A 12548-nucleotide genomic window follows, 5' to 3' on the forward strand; every position below is an offset into this window, starting at 1 on the left:
ACGCACGGGCGGAGCTGCAGGTGGGCGTGACAGGCTACCAGCATGCACGGCAGAATAATGTCCACGGTTCCACAGGCGCCAAGTGCCGCGCGGCATGACACAAACCTACCCTCAACCTGCTGGCAAGAACCTGTGAAAGAGAAGGGATCACTGGTCCAAACCTACCCTCAAAATGCTGGCAAGAACCTGTGAAAGAGAAGGGATCACTGGTCCAAACCTACCCTCAACCTGCTGGCAAGAACCTGTGAAAGAGAAGGGATCACTGGTCCAAACCTACCCTCAAAATGCTGGCAAGAACCTGTGAAAGAGATGGGATCTCCGGTCCAAACCTACCCTCAACCTGCTGGCAAGAACCTGTGATAGATAAGGGATCACTGGTCAAAACCTACCCTTAACCTGCTGGCAAGAGCCTGTGAAAGAGAAGGTATCACTGGTCCAAACCTACCCTCAACCTGCTGGCAAGAACCTGCGAAAGAGAAGGGATCACTGGCCCAAACCTACCCTCAAACTGCTGTCAAGAACCTGTGAAAAAGAAGGGATCACTGGTCCAAACCTACCCCCAACATGCTAGCAAGAACCTGCGAAAGAGAAGGGATCACTGGTCCAAACCTACCCTCGAAATGCTGGCAAAAATCTGTGAAAAAGAATGGATAACTGGTCCAAACCTTCCCTCAACCTGCTGGCAAGAACCTTTGAAAGAGAAGGGATCACTGGTCCAAACCCACCCTCAACATGCCTTCAAGAATCTGTGAAAGAGAAGGGATCACTGGTCCAGACCTACCCTCAGAATGCTGGCAAGAACCTGTGAAAGAGAAGGGATGACTGGTCCAAACCTACCCTCGAAATGCTGGCAACCTGTAAAAGAGAAGGGATGACTGGTCAAAACCTACCCTCGAAATGCTGGCAAGAACCTGTGAAAGAGAAGGGATCACTGGTCAAAACCTACCCTCGAAATACTGGCAAGAACCCGTGAAAGAGAAGAGATCACTGGTCCAAACCTACCCATAACCTGTTGACAAGAACCTGTGAAAGAGAAGGGACCACTGGTCCACACCAACCATCAAAATGCTGTCAAGAACCTGTGAAAGAGAAGGGATCACTGGTCCAAACCTGTCCTCAACCTGCTGCAAGAACCTGTGAAAGAGAAGGGATCACTGGTCCAAACCTACCTTCATCCTGCTGGCAAGAACCTGTGAAAGAGAAGGGATCATTGGTCCAAACCAACCATCAAAATGCTATCAAGAACCTGTGAAAGACAAGGGATCACTGGTCCAAACCTACCCTCAAAATGCTGGCAAGAATCTGTGAAAGAGAAGGGATAACTGGTCCAAACCTACCCTCAATCTACTGGCAAGAGCCCGTGAAAGAGAAGCGATCACGGGTACAAACCTACTCTCAACCGCTGGCAAGAACCTGTGAAAGAGAAGGGATCACTGGTCTAAACCTATCCTCAACCTGCTGGCAAAAACCTGTGAAAGAGAAGGGATCACTGGTCCAAATCTACCCTCAATCTGCTGGCAAGAACCTGTGAAAGAGAAGGGAGCACTCGTCCAAACCAACCATCAAAATGCTGTCAAGAACCAGTGAAAGAGAAGGAATCACTGGTCCAAACCTACCCTCAACCTGCTGGCAAGAACCTGTGAAAGCAAAGGGAGCACTGGTCCAAACCTCCCCTCAACCTGCTGGCAAGAACCCGTGAAAGAGGAGGGATCACTGGTCCAAACCTCCCCTCAACATGCTGGCAAGAACCTGTGAAAGGGAAGGGAGCACTGGTTCAAACCTACCCTCAACTTTCTGGCAAGAACCTGTGAAAGAGAAGGGATCACTGGTCCAAACCTTCCCTCAAAATGCTGGCAAGAACCTGTGGAAGAGAAGGGATCACTGGTCCAAACCTACCCTAAACCTGCTGGCAAGAACCTGTGAAAGAGAAGGTATCACTGGTCCAAACCTACCCTCAACATGCTGGCAAGAACCTGTGAAAGAGAAGAGAGCACTGGTCCAAACCAACCATCAAAATGCTGTCAAGAACCTTGAAAGAGAAGGGATCACTGGTCCAAACCTACCCTCAACCTGCTGGCAAGAACCTGTGAAAGCAAAGGGAGCACTGGTTCAAACCTCCCCTCAACGTGCTGGCAAGAACCCGTGAAAGAGAAGGGATCACTGGTCCAAACCTACCCTCAACATGCTGGTAAGAACCAGTGAAAGAGAAGGGATCACTGGTCCAAACCTACCCTCATAATGCTGGCAAGAACCTGTGGAAGAGAAGGGATCACTGGTCCAAACCTACGCTAAACCTGCTGGCAAGAACCTCTGAAAGAGAAGGGATCACTGGTCCAAAGCTACCCTCAACATGCTGGCAAGAACCTTTAAAAGAGAAGGGATCACTGGTCCAAACCTACCCTCAACATGCTGGCAAGAACTTGTGAAAGAGAAGGGATCACTGGTCCAAACCTACCCTCGAAATGCTGGCAAGAACGTGTGAAAGAGAATGGATCACTGGTCCAAACCTACCCTGAACCTGCTGGCAAAAACCTGTGAAAGAGAAGGGATCACTGGTCCAAACCTACCCTCAAATGCTGTCAAGAACCTGTGAAAGAGATGGGATCACTGGTCCAAACCTACCCTCGAAATGCTGGAAAGAACCTGTGAACGAGAAGGGATCACTGGCCCAAACTACCCTCAAACTGCTGTCAAGAACCTGTGAACGAGAAGGGATCACTGGCCCAAACCTACCCTCAAACTGCTGTCAAGAACCTGTGAAAGGGAACGGAGCACTGGTCCAGACCTACCCTCAACATGCTGTCAAGAACCTGTGAAAGAGAAGGGATCACTGGTCCAAACCTACCCTCGGAATGCTGGCAAGAACCTGTGAAAGAGAAGGGATCACTGGTCCAAACCTAACCTCGAAATGCTGGAAAGAACCTGTGAAAGAGAAGGGATCACTGGTCCAACCCTACCTTCAACATGCTGCCAAGAACCTGGGAAAGAGAAGGGATCACTGGTCCAAACCTACCCTCGAAATGCTGGCAAGAACCTGTGAAAGAGAAGGGATCACTGGTCCAAACCTACCCTCAACCTGCTGGTAGGAACCTGTGATAGAGAAGGAATCACTGGTCAAAACCTACCCTCAACCTGCTGGCAAGAACCTGTGAAAGAGAAGGGATCACTGGTCCAAACCCCCCCTCAAAATGCTGGCAATAACCTGTGAAAGAGAAGGGATCACTGGTCCAAACCTAACCTCGAAATGCTGGAAAGAACCTGTGAAAGAGAAGGGATCACTGGTCCAACCCTACCTTCAACATGCTGCCAAGAACCTGGGAAAGAGAAGGGATCACTGGTCCAAACCTACCCTCGAAATGCTGGCAAGAACCTGTGAAAGAGAAGGGATCACTGGTCCAAACCTACCCTCAACCTGCTGGTAGGAACCTGTGATAGAGAAGGAATCACTGGTCAAAACCTACCCTCAACCTGCTGGCAAGAACCTGGGAAAGAGAAGGGATCACTGGTCCAAACCTACCCTCAACCTGCTGGAAAGAACTTGTGAAAGAGAAGGGATCACTGGTCAAAACCTACCCTCAACCTGTTGGCAAGAACCTGTGAAAGAGAAGGGGTCACTCTTCAAACCTACCCTCAACCTGCTGGCAAGAACCCGTGAAAGAGAAGGGATCACTGGTCCAAACCTACCCTCAACCTCCTGGCAAGAACCTGTGAAAGAGGAGGGAGCACTGGCCCAAACCCACCATCAAAATGCTGGCAAGAACCTGTGAACATTTCAAATCGTGTCTTGTGGCCCTAAAAGACAGGGGGAACCCCCCCCCCCTCTTCAGGCGAGGCGCCTCACCTCCTTGAGGGTTTGACTCTGGTGTCTTGCTTCGGTCAAACGTGTCTAGATTGAGACCTTCAGTTTCATGAGTTTGGAGGTATTTTTGGTGGTAATACCTGCAAAGGCAATTAGGGTTTCACGAGGTGGCATATCCGTCTAATTATTAGTGTCTGTCAGTCGCCATTCTGAAGTTCTTGGAATGGAGAGACTACCACCGGCGGCAGCAATACCTTCACTTTTTTAGTATTAATAGCGCCTTGCTGAATTTACAGCTTATGGGTTACCTCCAAGCTTCTAATGAGGACATCTGTCTATTTTTGGACCCCTATAATACCGTGGGGAGGCAGGGGGTGCCCCATTGCTTCTTAAAGTCATTTTGGTACAATGCACTGCTATGAGCAGGTATTCCTATGGACAGTAATTTGCAACACTTTATTCACTCATTCTGGTCAATTACTTTGTCAACAGTTTATTTTGAATCCGAATATCTTGGTAAGAAGTGGGTCACTCTAACTGTCTTTTACAGGCCCTAGAGATGCCACCGGCGCAAGGCCCAGTCTATTCCAGTCTTTTGGGCCTCATTATGGTGGTAATTCTTTACCGTTACTGCCTTTTGATCCCGGGGGTTTACCACGGCATTACAAATGGCAGTAGCAGTGTTGTATTTCCCCATTTTTTGAGTCCATAGGACGCTACAGGGATTTTTACCAGATTTACTGATGGAAGAATTACCGTGTGGTAAATCCACTGATTTTGGGAGGTAAAGTGGAGGATTCACCTCCAGCAACAAGCTGAATTTGCCACTTTTCTTCCAGAAATCAGCAGATTTACCATGCCGAAATATTGCCAGTGGTAAATCTGCCAAATCCTACACACCAAAAAAGCGGCGGTAACAGATCCTCCACCACTTTTTTCCTGCACCGCCAGACTTGTCTTTTAAATGTCTATTGCATAGCTGAGGCTGGGGGCATCTGCATGACAAACCTGATTTATAATTCCCGGGATCATACCCCAGTGTGTGCTGGTCTCAACTTTTCATAACCGCGTGGCCAGGCCTCATGTGATAGCGCGTCTCAAGGTATTCGTTATTACGATTGGCGCCATTATTCTTAGCGTGTTTACTCTGCACAGACCTGTCTTAAGGAACCAACGGAGTGCTTTATAAGTCATAAGAACAGTGCATTGAAACTATAGCAATGGTAAAATTGGCACTATACAAATGACAAGTATAAGGGTAAGTAGACATCAAGGGAAGCAGGTCACAAGGGATCAGAAAAAGGAGCAGTGAGCTAACAATGGGAGGGAGAGGGAGGGAGGGACATTTTCCAGCAAGGCATCTACAAGCAAACAGGGGAGGAAATGGGGGAGCAGATCACCCGTGTGGGGCGGGGGAGAGGGGAGGGTTGGAGGGGAGGGTTGTTGACCTAGGAGTTAAGGAGTTTCTGTGCTAGTTACAAACATTCCCTCTCCCAAAAAGCCTGGCACCAGGGTGTTAGCCACTGGAAGAAGAACTTATTTCTTACAATAACACACCTGCCCATCTGCACAGCTGGAGAGACAGCCTTTCCTTTTCATATCTGTGCAATGTGAAAAAACTGCCCGACCGACTGTCAGTCTACCCGTAAATAGTGAGTCTCACAGGCAGCACGGTATCATACATGTCAATGTGCAAAGCAAGATGCATGGATTGCTGTGCATATTCATGGCTGTGCAAAGCTTGACTTGCCGTTTACTACCGTTCTGTGAATGTGCACATTTGCACAGCCAGCCTCTTGACATATATGCAAATGTGCAAAGTCCAACAGGGAGCCTGTTAATGTAGCTATGAACGTGCAACGAATGACAATCACCCTGCTCGCATACCCATCCATGTTCAACACCTAACCGGTACTCTGTTAACATACATATGGCTATCTAAGGCATGTCACATAGCCTGTTAACACACCTGTGCATGTGCAAAACCACACGACAGCCTGTTAACCTATCTGCCAATGCTCAAAGGATCACAGGCAGCGTGACAACACATCTGGGAACATACATGCAATGTGGTAAAAGAAATCGAGAGGCTGTTTTATTTTTTATCTTTGGATGTCCAAAGCTTGACAGACAACATTTAATCAACCTGTGTGTGCACAAAGCCGGACCGAAAGCATGTTATATCTATACATGTCTAAAAGGGACCCTATGAACAGATATATGCATGTGCAAAGCAGGACAAACACTCTGACATTCATATGGGCATGCTTGGGAACCTGTGAGTCTGCACAACTTCTTAACAGCCTTTTAATATATCTACAAATGTGCAAAGGCTCAGAGGCAGCACATGACCATATCTGTGAATATTGAATGCCTGAGGGATATCCATAAACATACCTATAAATACTAAGGAAGGTCAGGAGAGGTAACTGATAACATATCTGCGAATGTTGAATGCCTGAGAGATAGCCATACCATATCTGTGAATATTGAATGACTGAGAGATATCCTTAAACGTATATGTAAATACTGATGAATGCCTGAGAGGTAACTGCTAACATATGTGTGAATATTGAATGCTTGAGGGATAGCCATAACATTGTATGTAAATATAGAATACCTGAGAGATAGCCATACCATATCTGTGAATATTGAATGCTTGAGCGATATCCATAAACATATCTGTAAATACTGATGAATGCCTGAGAGGTAACTGCTAACACATCTGTGAATCTTGAATGCCTGAGAGATATCCGCAAACATATCTGTAAATACTGATGAATGCCTGAGAGGTAACTGCTAACACATCTGTGAATCTTGAATGCCTGAGAGATATCTGTAAACATATCTGTAAATACTGATGAATGCCTGAGAGGTAACTGCTAACATATCTGTAAATATTGAATGACTGAGAGGTGGCTGTAAACATAGCTGTGAATATTGAATGTCCGAGACATAGCTGTTAATGGATCTATACATATTGAATGACTGAAAGGTGGCTGTAAACATAGCTGTAAATATTGAACGCCTGAGAGACAGCCATTAACATATCTCTGAATATTGAAAGCCTCACGCATCGCTGTTAACTAATCTGTAAATATTTAATGTCTGAGACATAGCCTTTAATATATCTATGAATATTGAATCACTGAGAGGTGGCTGTAAACATAGGTGGAAATGTTGAATGTCTGAGAGCGCTCCATTAACATATCTGTGAATTTTGAAAGCCTCATGCATCGCTGTTAACTAATATGTAAATATTTAATGTCTGAGACATAGCCGTTAATATATCTATAAATAGTGAATGACTGAGAGGTGGCTGTAAATATAGCTTTACATATCGAATGCATGAGAGATATTAAATGAGTGAGAGGTGGCTGTAAACATAGCTGTAAATATTGAATGCATGAGAGAGAGACATTAACATATCTGTGAATATTGAAAGCCTCATGCATTGCTGTTAGCTAATATGTAAATATTTAATGTCTGAGACATAGCCGTTAATATATCTATAAATAGTGAATGACTTAGAGGTGGCTGTAAATATAGCTGTACATTTCGAATGCATGAGAGAGAGAGAGCCATTAAAATATCAATGAATATTAAATGAGTGAGAGGTGGCTGTAAACATAGCTGTAAATATTGAATGCCTGAAAGGGAGCCATTAACATATCTGTGACTATCGAAAGCCTCACGCATTGCCGTTAACTAATCTGAAAATATTTAATGTCTGAGGCATAGCCGTGAAGATAGCTGTGAATGGGAAACTCTCTTAACATACTTGTAATGTGTAAACAGGATACATGGGTTTTATGTTTTTGTTACCGTGGGTGTGCAAAGCTTGACAGACCACTTATTACCAACCTCTGACTGTACAGCCTGTTACCATAACTACAAATGTGCAAAATCTAAATCAAGTCTATGAATTTGCAAAGTCTTACAGTCTGTACACATATGAATCTGTCTGAGAAAACAAACACATTTCACATCAGCCCTGAGTGGAAAGGAGAGAGAGAGGGATGGCCCGAAACTAAGCTCAACAGATGGACTGCTTCCTTGCCGTTGTGAGATTGCCAGGGAGAACTACGACTTCCTCACTGCACCGCCTATCACCCAGGTGAGTGCCGTGTACCAGCTTGAGACCACGTTTGATCTCCTATATATTGCATTTGTTGATTTCTACCAAGATGTACGTTTCTGTTCTGACATTCCACCATTAGAACTACACCAAAAAGTGATGGATGCAGAGCTTCAAATTAATCACAACCACTGGCATTGTTCGGGCCAGCTTCCATTCATTAAAAGAATCCAGCTGCAGGCCACCACATGTCTGGGTTAACGGTGTAACAAAAACAAATGAACAGGTTCCAACACATACACTGTTTAAGTTGTGTAATTAACTACACCTCACTGAATTTGTACATTTTGTCCTTATGTTATCCTTCACGGATTGAAGGGTATGTACTGTGATCCGAGTTAAATATCTTGGGTGAACACCAACGCATCATATGTAAGATACTTTTTGCAAATTGATGAATGTCCTGTAAATATGTCCTAAGTTGAATATAATGCATGTTGTGTAATAAATCTTTATTAAAAGGAAAGCAATCCAGTCCATTATGTGAAAATGAGTAGAAGTGTATACATCGGGTTCAGTGACCCTGTTCATTTGTTTTTGTTAATTATTGACCCACCTGGGTAGAGCAAGGCCGTAACCATGAGCCCTCTTTTCTGATGGGTTAAGTGTCCTCGTGCAGAGGGGATGGGGCGACTCAGTCCGACCTGGATTGCTCCCATTGGGGGCAGAACCAAGACGGATTTGCATATGGTTTGTCCCCTTCTGTGAAGTTATGAAATGAAGAAATGACGCTGTCGCAGCAATGCCAGTGGTTATGACTAATTCAAAGCCTTCCATCCTTCAATTTAAGGTGTCTGCACCTTTAAAATTACTACAAACGGTGCCCCATGGCATCTCTATCGGATATAAGAAACCCCAGCTTGCACTAGGGCATTTGTTTATTTATGAAGTGCTTAAAACCGGAAAGGGTATTCAATTGCCCTCTTCTTTATTTCTAGAGGGGAGAGGTGATTATTTAGAACTATTAAAGGTGAGCAGTTTCAACGGTGTGCACAATGTATTTCTGCTTAACTAAGTGCCATGCTAGACCGATATTCTTGGGCAAACCCATATACAAATGTACTGTTTTTAGTATTTAAAATGCTATCAAATTGTGGGCAGGTAGCCAATGGAAGGCCTTTACATTATAACACAGGAACACAGGAGCGTCCATTTGTAGTTGTGTCGCTGGCTCTGCTTATCGCGACCGTGACTGCGTTCTTGGACTTTCTGGAAGTTGTTTGATTGTTGTGCTTTTGTTGTCGCCGTCGTTATGTATAATGCTGAGCTCCTTGAAGCAGAACGTTGGTTGCTGTGCGCTTAATGCATGATTTCTATCTTACCAATGGATTTTGAATGCATTGAGGGCATTTTATCTTTCTCTGGGGAACGCTCAAAATGTGATGGGCCCAGTAGAGACGTCGCTAGGACGGGTCTGGGGGATGTAGCCCCGGGTCTTTTGGTTGTAGTCCCGGATAGAATCTCAGGAGCAACAATCAAATGGCTAGCTAGCCCCCAGTCCCGACAGTCCCGACATTAGCGTAGCTCCAGATCTTTTCCAGACCTAACAACACCCCTGGGGCCCAGGAACTGTTACTGCAATTGCGCAAAGTGGTGTCGCTCCAAAAAGAGCTGCACAGTCTCAGATCATAGCTATTGGCCAAGTCACGCTGTCAATATATATCATCACACACGTAAATTGCGCCTGTGGCATGAACTGACCTGCTAATCACTATATTCAAGAGATCACGGGGTCCCACTGCTCATTTTCCCATGTTGCGCGTCCGGGCACATCTGGCGGAACGTACAAGGAAAGAGCTAGACTTGTCGCCAGGAAATGTGACTCAGGACTTCTTACCTAGAGCAAAGCCCATACAGAAGGCGACATCCGCGATGGCGTACACGCTCCCGTAGACGGACACATGGCGTAGGTCCACCAGGTAACCCATGATCGGCATCATGGAGGAATCCACCATCCCTGTTTTAGGGGAAACACAAAAAGATCCCATCTATATAGCTGTCGATATAACAGGCACCCACGCTTGCATGTTGCCATATCCAGCTTTAAACCCTCTGCACACATTCTTGGAACCTGCTCCTCACACACAGGGACCTTCTAAAGAACCGAGAGGCAACAAACCTGGAAAAGGTGGAATACAACCTGTGGCTTGTCAGATAATTTCATGCACAACTCCCATCATACCGGACCAGTATAGTCAATGCTGATGGAATATGGGAGTATGGGACAACCTGGGCTTTAAGTGGGCCGGGGCTAGCCAGGGCAGAGCCCTGGCAGTCTCCAAAAAGTACTCCTCTGCTGGGGCCCTGCCAGGGCACACACCACCGACCCATCCTCGCTGCACCGAAACCTCAGGCAGCCCGTGTAGCTGAAGCGCTGCACAGTTACAAGGAGTGCCTGCAGGTGTCAGCACTGCGGATTAGAAAAAAGGAAAGGCATTGCCTTTTCTTTCTTCTAAACCGAAGCACTCACAGCTGCAAGCAGCCTGTGTAACTATGCAGCGCTTTGGGTACATGGGCTGCCTGATGTCTCTGTACTCAAACGGGAGGAGGGCTGGACTGCCTAGCTCTCCTTTTGTTTCTGAGCACAGAGACAGCAGCAGACAGACCTTTCATTCAAGGAGCTTATGGTAAAAGCGTTGCCTACCACACGGCTCCTTGAATGAAAGGGCTGCCTGCTGCATGTGAGAGCTGGGGCACACTGGTGTCACACCTTTGGTGAGCCCATCACCTTCTTTTGTTTAAAAGGCGGGGCTGGGCGCATCCAAGGATGTCAATGCGCTCCAGCTCTACTTCTTTTACCAGCCCCCCCCTTAGGTGAGGGGGGCTCTCGTTACCACTTAACCAGAGACCCCCTCAATTACTAATCCCACAAAAACAGGGGGCAACACATCTGGAGAGCCACACGTTGCTACTGCTTTTCGAGGTTCTTAGCCCCTCAGGGCTTTGCAAGGTGCCATGTTGCCTACCTTAGACCTACAACATCCAAGCTTATGTTGTGCCATACTTATTTGAAATTCTTTCTTCAACGCCACCCCCACCCCCACGTTCACCCTTTGAAGCACCCTGGAAAGCAACAGTGCTGTATAAAACCCCATCATTAAATACACGTAGCTCAAAGTAGGTTTAAACAACAAAAAAACGGATCCCTTTATAATCTGAGAAAGGTAACTGTGTGCTTGCATCAGAACTGGAGAGGACACTGGGCCTCCTTATGAGTTTGGCGGTATTCCGGTGTTAAATCCATAGAAATACTGCCAAATGGTTTTACCGTTGGCACCACTTGGTCCTGCAGATTTACCGCCGGATTACAAGTGGTGTTAGGGTTTTGTAAAAACCAAATTTCTGGGAGTCTGTAGGATTCCATGGGGATTTCTGCAGGATTACCATCGGTGATAATTCGGCTGGTAGTTATTCCACTGATTTTGATGATTTGTGCTGGCAAGGTGGAGCTAACGCAGCGGTAACAGAATGACTGCTGCATTGCCCAGTTTTTACCACACCACCATACTCGTAAATGAGGCCCACAGTTTTCATAGAACTAATAACACGGCTATAGGAAAGTTCAAGAGTTGGGATCACTGGGAACTACTGACCCATCGGAGAGATCCACCAGAACAACACACCAATAATCTCTCGGGAAAGCTAGTTTGCATGCATACAAAGCGCACACATAATTCACAGTGTGGAAAGAAACTGATTGAGGGAAATTAGTGACTGATCAATATTTCCTGAAACTTTGAGGCACACATCCATGCAGAGGAAAGGCTGCTTTTATAATGGGGTTTCACCCCATGGGCAACGTTAGGTAAGGTTTGTGTTTATTATAGAAATGGGGCAAATCTTTGGTGGCACAGACAGGCCAATAATGATGGAAAAGGCTGCACAAGTGAATCCCAGCAGGTCTAGATAGATTGGCTCCAGCACGACCACAGGAAGATTTTACACTGGTCTGGAGTTTACTATTCAGCAGATATAGCTAAGGCACACCATGAGACTTTGGGGTGGGGGAGGGGCTGATGGGCTGTAGCAGGTATTATCGGCCCCATAACTAGGGCAAGGGATTATAACTTCTGCTACCGCCGTCACCCACAGTCATGCAATACCATTATACAATGGCAAAAACAGAAATGAAGACTAAACACAGTTTAGAAACTAAAGAAAAGATTCTGAGAATATGTCCGGAACCTTGCAGGGGGCATTGTCCTGGTGGAATGTTGGCAAAGGGAGAGACTGAGCACTGAGGCAGAATGTTGGGAGAGAAACCGCAAGCTTTTGACCTAATTAAGCAATAATAACGTGTTTTTTGGGCTTCGCCGGCCGATAACGGTCCAGGCCCAAATTATAGGCCAGAGCAAACTGAGAGCCTTAATGGCTGGCAACGGCGCCATTACCGGGCCAGTGAAGCCCGCAGAACACATTTGTATTGCTATTAGAACCCATAAGCAACTCATGGCGGCAACAGTGAAGACAGACACAAGTGATCACAGTTCAAGGGTGTCTATTAAACTGTAAATGCAGGGTTGAAAAATGCCTAAGCTAAACCTAAATCTAAGATGGGAGCAAGCGTCGAACATCAAATGAAAAATAAGGCAGTCCTTGTGGCGTTGTGTT

General features: G+C 46.0%; 1 protein-coding gene across 3 annotated transcripts in view; it reads right to left on the reverse strand.

Moving 5' to 3' along the window:
* SLC18A2 (solute carrier family 18 member A2) overlaps positions 1 to 12548 on the reverse strand; it is a 563191-nt gene that overhangs the window by 18713 nt on the left and 531930 nt on the right. For all 3 annotated transcript variants that reach the window (XM_069611911.1, XM_069611910.1, XM_069611912.1), the window contains exon 14: positions 9775 to 9894. In XM_069611911.1, the coding sequence (XP_069468012.1) occupies positions 9775 to 9894 (120 nt within the window). The remainder of the gene's footprint in view (positions 1 to 9774; positions 9895 to 12548) is intronic.

This window comes from Ambystoma mexicanum, chromosome 8 (assembly GCF_040938575.1).
Source record: "Ambystoma mexicanum isolate Mex_15411 chromosome 8, UKY_AmexF1_1, whole genome shotgun sequence".
Taxonomy (NCBI): domain Eukaryota; kingdom Metazoa; phylum Chordata; class Amphibia; order Caudata; family Ambystomatidae; genus Ambystoma; species Ambystoma mexicanum.